We start from the raw sequence: 10,581 nt of genomic DNA on the forward strand, positions 1-10,581 counted from the left end.
CTGTAATTATCTGATGATAATTCCATCAAGTATCAAATGGCAGCCTACGAGACACAGTGAGGAAGAACAGAGGTGGAAAAGTCATAGATAACGTGGCACTGAGGGAGGGATGTCACACAGCAAGGCAACTGCTACTGATTTTAAGCTCTCTTTTCAACTCAAACACATGCTTCAAAAAACATGTGAAGGCAACAGCAACAGAGCAAACCTCTTTCTGTTTACAAAAAAAAAAATGTATCTGAAAGATGTAACACCTGGACTGAAAGGCGCAGTTAAAACCCTGCTTTGAAATGCACACAGCGTTTCTCAGGTTGTTTTCTCTGGTATATGCACTTGGCTCTTCAAAACTGCCTGTGGAAGTGGTGCTTATTGACTGCGTGAGCACCCAGAGGAAACTGAACATGTTGGAGTCCTAAAAAAAATAAAAGAGTTCACGGGAGCTCGTTTTGTGACACAAAACGCTTTCAGCCAGCGAGATGGATGGTGTTCCCAGCTCTCAGCCACCTTGTCATTTCCAGAGCTCACCTCAGTCTGCTCTACAGAAAAAGGATGTTTCCTCCAAGGACACTTTTAGGCAAAACTGATGCGTTCTGCAGCTCGGTGTAGAAGAAGGTAACCGTCCTGGGAGTTGCCAGGCAACCTGCTGAGATTTATTCACTGCCCTCAATTCCTAGGAAGCAGAGATGCCAATCCATGGAAATTCAGGGTCAATTGATTTATTATTCCCTCCTCTTACCTCTGCACGTTGAAAGAAAAGGTACCGCGTCAGGGAAGGACTTTTAAGCAGCCCTAGTTCACTCCCCAGAAGAGAATCTCTGAATCTGCGCCATGGGAAAATTGCCACCCCTTCCAACTTCCTTTATCCCCAGAACAGAAAAAGGTCAGAGGAGGCGGCAAGGCACAGTGCCTGCATTTCTCCTGTAATTCTCTTCTGTCCCGCTCCGCAGCCAGTTTCTGGCTATTTTCTCTTCCCTGATCCATGCCAACGAGCCAGACATGAGCACAGAATGCAAATCCTGACTCGTCCTGGATCCGCATGAAACAGTTTGGGTTTGCACCCAAACAGTTCTCCCCCCTGCCTCCTGAACCAGGCAGAGGGACGTGCACACAAACGCATGTGCACAAACACATCCTGAACAAGCCAGGACAGGGTTTTAGTTCTTCAGTCTGTGAACCCTTTGAAGTGTGATGATAGGGCTGAAAAGATAAATAAATAGAGACTCAGTGAAGCTGTGCATCTTCCTGAGTGGTTTCATAGTTGATTTAAACACATATAAGTTGATTTTCTTTTCAGTTGATAAGTTTTGTAGATTTTTGAGCATTTACTGCTGTGAGAGAGAGGATCCTTCATGGTCTCCTTCACGTCCTGACTAGGTGCATAGGGCCACAGAGACATTAGTATCTGCATAAGGGGGGGAGGAAAAAGATGGGGGTTTAGGGCTGCTATCACAGACACTCTGAAATGCTCCACGGCCCCTCAGGAACCCAAAACTTCCAGCTGAAAAGGCTGGGACTTAAACTGAGCCCCCGTGTCCCTTTGCAAGCTCAGGGATGTCACTGGTAGGGCTACAACAGTTACCAGCTCATTTCTGCCTGTGCTCTGAGTTGCTGGAACGTTTCCTTCACCTGCCCTGAAAATGTCATTTTTCCTGCTGCTGGCTGTTTAGGAGAACTGACAGGAGGCCATGGGAAGCTAAAACACTGGCCCAGTGTACAGAACTGAACTCCAACAGTGGAATCGATTTGTTTTCCTACGCAGTCCTTGCCCAACTGGGACAACTTGTGTGAAAATAATTTTCTATTAATCAAAACCAGTGGGTTCCAGCAGCTGGAAGTTTCCTGGTGATGCAAATAAAAGTATTTCATAGGAACTCTTGCAAAAATTCTCTGTAGATTCAAGCTGCTTAATACTTACTGTTTTTGCAATTCTCCATTGCTTCTGTCATAAAAAAAATATTAAAAAAAGGGCAGTTTTTGCTCACAAACACACAGTGCAGGCATCCACGCCCTGGAACATCTAGCTAAAAAGCAAAGCTGACAGAAAAACAAAATCCTAGAATTGTTTGTAGTTTGCAACTTTAATATTATAACGTATCAGTAAAAACAACCCCATGGTGTTTTGCCCTAAATGTGTATATGCCACAATTTATTTCCAATACTTGTTTTTTGCTTCATGGATGTTCAGTACAACTTTATTTCTGCCTCCTGTTACTACGCAACGAAGAACATTTCACAACATTTCAAAACCTAACACAACAAACATGCAAAAAAAAGGAGAAACTTACTGTGTGTATGAACGATACAAGACTCCTCCTGCTAAAAACAGTCCCCAGCATTTTGGCAGCTACGAGAGAGAAACTTGTATGAGAAACTCGGTGCCACACAGGGTGTACTCCAGAAAGAAAGTAACCGACTGTACAAGAAGGTATAAAAAAAACACATGACTGTCATATGAATATCCTTACACAATATTAATCCAGTTTCTTTGTGTTTATTATTTGCCAGTGGTCTAATTTTAGCAACTTTCTTGTATGTGGAGCACTCACTATGAATGAGAGTTACAAAAATGTACTTAAAAACTACCTCCAATGCCTCACAGGCTTGAGGAGAACACACTGTGAGTGGATTCTGCTGTTTGTTTTGAACACTGCTTACTTGTTTGCACTGATCTTCCTTCAGAGTGAGGACCTTAATCAGGAAAGCAATTAAAACAGGACAAAAGTGCTTACAGAGGCTGCAAAAGATGAAAAACTCGGTACATCTCTGAGCAGGTGAGCACAAAGCCAACGTCATGACAAGGCTCGTTTCATTTCTTTGGCCTGTCAGTCACGTGGAATTTCTACAGACAAGATGTTTAATAGCATTCCCCCTGCTGGAGCAGGAACGCTACAGGCAGCTCAGCACTGCTCTTGCTGACGTTATTGGCAATACCTTAAATGCATTCACCCAGTATCTGCTGCTATGTATGCATTAAGGTGGGGAAGTTGTGAAGTGATGACAACCCAGTTAGTCTGCGTTGGATATTCACACATTAAAGGCACCCTTTGCAGTCTGTAAGGCTGTCAGCAACACAGTTTTCACATTGCTCACATCAAAAGCTGAATACCCTGTGATTAAAAAAAAAACAAAAAAAAAAAAAAAAAAAAAACTTTGAAAGTATTAATACAGCTTGTCTTTAATTACCACTGTAAGGACTACAGAAAAAATAGAACAGATCAGCGGAGCAGAGCACCTCTCCTGTGAGCAGAGGCCGGGAGAGCTGGGACTGCTCAGCCTGGAGAAGAGGAGGCTCAGGGGGATCTCCCCCAGGGCTGGGAATCCCCGCAGGGAGGGGGCAAAGAGGCCGCAGCCAGGCTCTGTTCAGGGGTGCCCAGCGCCAGGCCAGGGGCAGTGGGCACCAAGGGGCAGGCAGGAGGCTCCCTCTGAGCACCAGGCAGCACTTCTGTGCTGGGCGGGCAGCTGAGTACTGACATCGTGTTTCCTGGATTATTCCACATGGAAGTATCCATCACAAAACAAGTGCACATTATAAGAAAAAGGGCCATGAAGATTTAATAAAAAAAATCATCAGAGAGAGCTTCTCCTGCCAAAACAATTCCTCTGGCCTATCTGTTGTTTGCCTTGGGAGCAAAAGCAAGACACAAACAGTTCTATGAATACTTTGCTCTTGAACTGTCACCAGGAAAATTATGTGACTGTAGAGGTTTTGTAGCGCTAAAGCTGGCCAGTCGATCTGCATCCGTGCAAAAATTTCAATTTTTCTGGGAAGTGCCAGACCGACATCCCACAGTGGCGATGCTGTGCACAAAGCACGCCTGGCTGTCCAGCTCCCTGAACAAACTCTGAGGCTCTCCCTGCTGGAAGAGTTCACGCACTGCAAATTCAGTTCACTGCCACAAGGCAGCTGTTTCTGCTGTGCCTGTGGAGATCAGTCTTTTTCTTCCATTTGCCAAAATGCACAAACATATACATTCCTTAACAGGAGATTTTGGGAACTCACAAAAAAGTGATTATACCATTTCAGGAAAAGCAAAAGCTAAAACATGCTCCCGACACTTAGGAATCCCTGAAGAAATGATACGCCTTGTGCTGGGAGCTCTGTGGGTTAAATCCTCATTTCTCCCTCCCACTACCACTAACCTTGCAATGAGCCTTGACTGGAAAGAACAAGTTTCATTTTTCTAGCCATATGAAGGCAAAGGTGTCTGATGACTGAACAGCAAGTTAAATTCAAAACATGGCATCTGCCATGTATGGCTCTGGCAACAAAATGGTATGTAGATGTCTACCTCTTTTTTTTACTTGCTAATCAGAACTCATTCAGCCTCATCTTAATTAAGCTGTGGCTAACTTGTGATCCATCAGTTTCATAAATAAACTCAGTCTAAGACTCATACCTTCCAAGGGAGTGGCCATAAGCTCCTTTTCAAGTCAGTGGAGAGACACACAATTTTCATCAACTAAAACAGACGGGACTGCTTGTTCCCTAGAAGAACTATGCCTCTTCTCTGAACCCGGGCAGTTAGCTTCAAATGTTGACATTGCAAGAAACGTGTCTCAAGTTGAGAGGTGTGAATCCAGCACAGGTCCCTTCTGTAAACATCTGACATGCTTCTCAGGCAGCTGGTCTGTTGGGGAAGAGGAGAAGATTAAGGGGGAGAAACCAGTGCCTGTTGCACCCAACATATGAGAACTGTTGGGTCAGAAACGAAATGTCCGGTCACTCTTGCTGGCCTTCCCAACACCACTGTTCCAATGTAACTGCTCAAATAAAGGCCCTTGAAAAAAGCATAGTCAGTTGTAATTAAGGCAGTGAAGGTGTTTAAATAACATTAGTATCAACTACTACAACCCTAACTTTCAGGGCTGGACATGTTCCCAACTTTGACCCCCAACGTGGAGGCTCCCTTAAGTACCAACACCACAGCAGAGGCTTTGTCTCTTGGCTTCAGGCTGTAACAATGGCCAAATAAACGCTGGGCCCTACAACATTTGCTGATCAGGAAGCCACAGGAGGACCTTCACAAGCATCCCAAACAGCCCCAAGGCCTCAAAACGCACCAAGGGCTATGACATGGAAGAGTGCGCTTCAGCCTCAACAAGACTGAAAAATCAGGGTTTGGGAGAGGTAGCGCATGTTTAAAATACCTTCAGATTTTGGATAGATCAGCACTGTGAGAAGCTGGAGACAGACTTATCTGCATCAGATATGCCCCATAATTTTAAGGAGATGATGGGAAGAGAAGTAAATGCCTACCTACATGACAGCAGATCAATGTTAGAACCACAGAATCACGAAGGTTGGACAAGCCCACCAAGATCACCTGGTCCAACCATCCCCCTACCACCACTGTCACCCACCAAACCATGTCCCCAAGCACCACGTCCAACCTCTCCTTGAGCACCCCCAGGGATGGTGACTCCACCACCTCCCTGGGCAACCCGTCCCAGTGCCTGACTGATCTTTCTGAGCAGAAATGTCTCCTCATTGCCAACCTGAACCTCCCCTGGTGCAACTTGAGGCCATTCCCTCTGGTCCTGTCACTGGTTACCTGTGAGCAGAGGCCGACCCTCAGCTCCCCACCCCTTCCCTTCAGGTTCTGGCAGCCAGGACCACACTGTGTAAACGCTCCCCCTCACCTAGCTGTCGGCAGCCTCACCCCGCACACGGTGAGGGGACACACGCCGGCTTTCTCACCCCGCTCCCCGGGCGGCCATTTTAGGCGCTGCACGACGCAGCAGCAGCAGCAGCGTTTGGAAAAGCAGCACAGCCCAGCTCATCCCTATACCACCCCTCCGGCGTGTGAGTATCCCCCCGGTGGGGACAAAACGGAAGGGGAGGTAAAAGGGGAGGTAAAAACCCGAGATCCAGCAGCACCCCCGCGGACCCCACAAACAGCACCCCCTCCCGCTGCCCCCACCACCCCCCTCTGCCTTTTTTTTTCCCTCCCCTCAGGCTCCCATTCTATGCCCCGCCTCCCCGCCTGTCCATCTCCCGCGGGGAGCCAATGGGAGAGAGGCAACGCCCGCTTGGCCCCGCCCCCGGGGCTGCCTTCTCTTCCGTCAGGACGCCACAAGATGGTGGCGGGCGGGACGGGCAGGTAGGGGGGGAGGGGGCCGCGGCTCCTCTGAGGGGAGCGGGGCCCGGGCCGGGGCCGCCCTCAGCAACCTGAGGGACGGGAGCCCGGGGAGGGGAATGGCGGGGTGCTGGGCCGTGCCCTGAGGGCAGGCAGAGCCGCTCTGCGTTAATGCAGGGCCTCGCGGGGCCGGCTCGGCTGAGGGAGGCTCTAAAAAGGCTGTTTAAGGGTTGTTTGCCACTTTGCAGCCTTTATATGCCTTTTATATAGCTTTATGTGGCGTTTATGTGGTGTGTATGCGGGTGTATATCCTATAATATAACGTCTGTGTATGTCAGTGTATCGCCCTGATACTATATATACCACATATATATGCACAAATATATACTATTAATAATACAGAATTGAAAAGTGGAAAAAATATTTTCCCAAACAACTTACTTTTATCATAATTGTTGAAATGAAACACCGATATCAGTGATCTAACTTAAGATCACTATAAGCCCATCTCTCTACAGAATCACCCAGGTTGGAAGAGACCTCAAGATCATCGAGTCCAACCTCTGACCTAACACTAACAGTCCCCACTAAACCATATCCCTAAGCTCTACATCTAAACCTCTTTTAAAGACTTCCAGGGATGGTGACTCCACCACCTCCCTGGGCAGCCCATCCCAATGCCTCACAACCCTTTCCGTGAAGAAGTTCTTCCCAATACGCAACCTAAACCTCCCCTGGCGCAACTTTAGCCCATTCCCCCTCATCTTGTCACCGCACTGTGTCTCTTCTATGCAACAATTAATTATTGAATTATTGAAAGTTTAACGCTTTCTGACTCGTTTCAGGTTGCTGTGCTCGCTGCTGGTGCCGGCGTTGTTTCTGAGTGGAGCTCTGTGCCTGTGCGTGGCGGTGCTGCTGTGGGGCGTGCGGCTCTGGCTGCAGGCGAGGAAGCGGCAGCTCGGCCCAGCGGGGAGGGACGGGCAGCGACCCGTGCTGGTGGCGTTTTTTCACCCCTACTGCAACGCAGGAGGTGGAGGGGAGAGGGTCTTGTGGTGTGCCATAAGGACGCTCCAGAAAAAGTAAGCACGCGTCTGTCTGTCAAATACCACGTTTCACACTCAGCTTCCTGAGGTGTTTTTTATGCAAATTGTGTTATTTTTGCATATTTAAATGGGTATCGGTAATGTACGGGCCCTAAGGGTTTTTTTTAGATCTCTGTTTCACCTGGTTGCACCTTCTGGCTTCAGCACTCTGCCTGGATTTTATTCTGTCCTCTGTCTTCTGCACAGCTGCAGCACCTGTCACTTCTTTCCTCCTAGGCCAAACCCCTCCTCTCTTATCGTTGTTTTTTTTTTTTGTACTGATATTGGACTTTTATGGACACATCAGTTACCTGCACGCAGGTTCTAGTTTTGATACTCGCCTCTTGTTGCAAGAGACAAAGTTAATATCTGAAGTGGATATTAGCACGGACACAACCCCTGGCTTTGAGCAGCCTTCTGAATTTTGCAGCCTTCTGCATTTTGTTCATGCTGTACTCTAGATGGACATCTCCTAACACTGCAAGGCACTCTTAAGTCTGATATTGATTAATACTGAGCTCCTTTATCTAAAAAAAACCACAGTCTTCATCCATCATGCTTTACTGTAGGATCAGAAAAAAATAAAATAGAAATATAAGGGAAAGAATTCATAGAATCAATTTAGTTAAATCAAAATCATTTCAGAGCTAGGCCAGATGTTTGTTTTGTGCATACTTTCGTATTAATTTTGAATGGATAATATTTTAGTTTCATGTTATAAAACTTGATGAGAACACGTGAAATTCTTTTTCCTTGTTCTTACAGGTACAAAAACATAACGTGTGTTGTTTACACTGGTGACAGAGATGCCACTGCAGAAGAAATAGTAGAAGGTGCTTTCAGAAGGTTCAATATTAAATTAACTCATCCCGTGAAGTTTGTGTTTCTAGAAAAACGCTACCTCGTGGAAGCTTCTCTTTATCCTCACTTCACTTTGCTGGGACAAAGCTTAGGCTCTGTGTTCCTTGGCTGGGAAGCTCTTCTGAAGTGTGTTCCTGACATTTATATTGACTCAATGGGTTACGCCTTCACGCTCCCCCTCTTTAAATATTTAGGAGGCTGTCGTGTCGGGTGTTATGTGCACTATCCCACCATCAGCACCGATATGCTGTCGGTGGTCAGGAATCAGGACACGAGGTTTAACAACGCAGCCTTCATCACAAACAATCCACTCATCAGCAAATTCAAACTCGTCTACTACTACTTGTTCGCGTTCTTGTACGGGTTGGTGGGTTCCTGCAGCGACGTGGTTATGGTTAATTCCTCCTGGACGCTCAACCACATCCTTTCCATCTGGAGAACTGGGGCTTGCACTAGCGTGGTGTATCCGCCGTGCGACGTTCAGACCTTCCTGGATATTCCTCTGGAAGAGGAAAAGAGCACTGCTGAATGTTCCATCGTTTCCGTCAGCCAGTTCAGGCCCGAGAAAGATCATCCTCTGCAAATCAGAGCCTTTGCCAAGCTGCTGAAAGAGAAGAGACCGGGGCAGCAGCCATCACTCAAGCTTATTTTAATTGGAGGCTGCCGTAACCAGCAAGATGAGGAGCGTGTAAATAATCTGAAACGTCTCTGTGACGAGCTGGGGGTTAGTGCCAACGTGATGTTCAGAGTAAACATTCCCTTCGAGGAGTTAAAGAAACACCTGGCCGAGGCCACCATCGGCCTGCACACCATGTGGAACGAGCACTTTGGGATTGGTCAGTATCTCTGCTCATTTTTCAGCTGCTTGTCTTAGAGGTTAGAACACAGCTGGGGAGGGTTTCACTGCGTGGTTAAGACTCTTTGGGGTAGTGTCTGAGCACGGAGGCATGCACACCAAGCAGCTGCCCAAGGCCCTGGTGGTGATCTTGCAGAGGTAGAGCTGTCTGTACCCTGCGGTGCCTCAGAACGCTGTAGCAACTGCTACAGAACAGAAATAATGATTTCTGAGATTTAAGCCCCCATAAAAGTTTATCCCCCCACAAAAAAAGCGATACAGTTGCACTGTGCTTTTGAATTTCAGCATGATTTGACACTAATCTCCAATGGATTTATACCTTTATAAAATCTGTTCTAAAACTTTAGAGCATTATTTACAGTTGGTCATATTTGAGCTAGTGGAATTTAATAAAAATCAAATCAGAACTGAGAACAATCAGTAATTAAAGTGATTTGAGCTCTTACTTGGAACCACAGAGGAAGGATTGATGTATGTATTGTGTGCTATTCCTATCTTGCTGCTTTTGACTGAGCAAAACTTTCTGTCAAATACCCATCTCATTAAAATTTCTACCATTAAGAATACAGATGCTGTGATAATTTGGCAGGACAAACGTGCAGATCTTGTCAGAAGCTGTAAAGATGTGTTTATTTGCAAAACACTGAACTTCTGCGTGAATATCATCCAACTGATACGAGTCCAATCAGCCTTTCTCTCAGATTATCTTTCTAAATCTTAAAAACATTCAATCAGACTGAGAAAATGAATGTAGCTACATGCAGCTCTGTTTTGTAATTATTTTTTGCAGCTGCCACGAAACGATAAAAGCAGGTTTATTTTCAGTCCAGCTTTGCAGTGTTCTGCCACAGAACTACTTTCTGTCCTCATCTTTACATTCATTTCAGGATCTAGCTCTTTATCACCATATAATGTATCTCTTATAGATCACGTGTGCTACAAGAACCCCAAATTAACCAGTTACATCTGATTTCTAATTTCAATTTTATGTTTAAGGGAAACTTATTTCAGTTACATTTACGCCGTATTTTTCAAACTGATATAAAACTCCAGCCTGTAGTAACTTCTAGGAGAGTTTTATTGCAGTTTTAAATTTGCAGTGCAGTCAGAAGCTAAAGTCTGTGATGTACCCATTCACATTGGCATGTTTTCTATCTTTCACAGGAGTGGTTGAATGCATGGCAGCTGGCACAGTTATCCTGGCTCACAATTCTGGAGGCCCCAAATTAGATATTGTGGTACCCTATGAAGGACGTATTACAGGCTTCCTAGCAGAAAACGAGGACAATTACGCTGAGAAAATGGCTTATATCCTTTCTTTGTCTCCTGAAAAAAGGTTGGAGATCAGAGAAAATGCTCGCCGCTCTGTGTACAGGTTTTCTGACCGGCATTTTGAAGAGACATTCCTACTATCTGTGGAGCCATTATTTAAATAAATGTGTGTGAATAAAAATGCGTATGAGTAAAACTGTCTTTTTATATTTGACCAGGTACGACCTGTACATGTAAATATACGTAATTTATGATTCCTGGGTCCCATTCAATAAAGAGTTGTTTTTTTCTTTCTGTCAGGATATCTGCTTTATGTAATAGAAATCTTTTGCTGGGAAATACTTCACTGGGAAATAAATGCATCTGAAAATGTTGTGTTGACTCTGTGACAGTACACTGTCATGTGTACAGTACAGTGAACTGCAAAACCTTC

The 10,581-nt window shown here is 45.6% G+C and overlaps 2 protein-coding genes across 2 annotated transcripts in view; one reads left to right on the forward strand and one right to left on the reverse strand.

Moving 5' to 3' along the window:
- ATP7B (ATPase copper transporting beta) overlaps window positions 1-5,900 on the reverse strand; it is a 43,484-nt gene extending 37,584 nt beyond the window's left edge. The window contains exons 1-3 of the mRNA XM_013095105.4: window positions 5,641-5,900; window positions 4,398-4,628; window positions 2,286-2,344 (exon numbers count right to left, since the gene is read on the reverse strand). Of these exons, the coding sequence (XP_012950559.4) occupies window positions 2,286-2,344; window positions 4,398-4,416 (78 nt within the window). The 5' untranslated portion in view covers window positions 4,417-4,628; window positions 5,641-5,900. The remainder of the gene's footprint in view (window positions 1-2,285; window positions 2,345-4,397; window positions 4,629-5,640) is intronic.
- Window positions 5,901-5,985: 85 nt separating this feature from the next.
- Window positions 5,986-10,521, forward strand: ALG11 (ALG11 alpha-1,2-mannosyltransferase). The gene is made up of 4 exons (XM_027471064.3): window positions 5,986-6,101; window positions 6,923-7,156; window positions 7,925-8,856; window positions 10,041-10,521. The coding sequence occupies exons 1-4, from the start codon at window positions 6,079-6,081 to the stop codon at window positions 10,310-10,312; spliced, it is 1,461 nt and encodes a 486-aa protein (XP_027326865.3). The 5' UTR covers window positions 5,986-6,078; the 3' UTR covers window positions 10,313-10,521.
- The last annotated feature ends 60 nt before the right edge of the window (window positions 10,522-10,581 follow it).

The sequence above is a fragment of the Anas platyrhynchos genome, chromosome 1 (genome assembly GCF_047663525.1).
Source record: "Anas platyrhynchos isolate ZD024472 breed Pekin duck chromosome 1, IASCAAS_PekinDuck_T2T, whole genome shotgun sequence".
In the NCBI taxonomy this organism is placed as follows: Eukaryota; Metazoa; Chordata; class Aves; order Anseriformes; family Anatidae; genus Anas; species Anas platyrhynchos.

What these genes read in the sequence shown, in the direction of transcription:
- ALG11 (XM_027471064.3), top strand. Translation starts at nt 6,079, where the DNA reads ATGGTGGCGGGCGGGACGGGCAG. An exon ending in ATAAGGACGCTCCAGAAAAA is followed by an intron (nt 7,157 to 7,924) that starts GTAAGCACGCGT and finishes TTGTTCTTACAG; the next exon opens with GTACAAAAACATAACGTGTG. An exon ending in GAACGAGCACTTTGGGATTG is followed by an intron (nt 8,857 to 10,040) that starts GTCAGTATCTCT and finishes TATCTTTCACAG; the next exon opens with GAGTGGTTGAATGCATGGCA.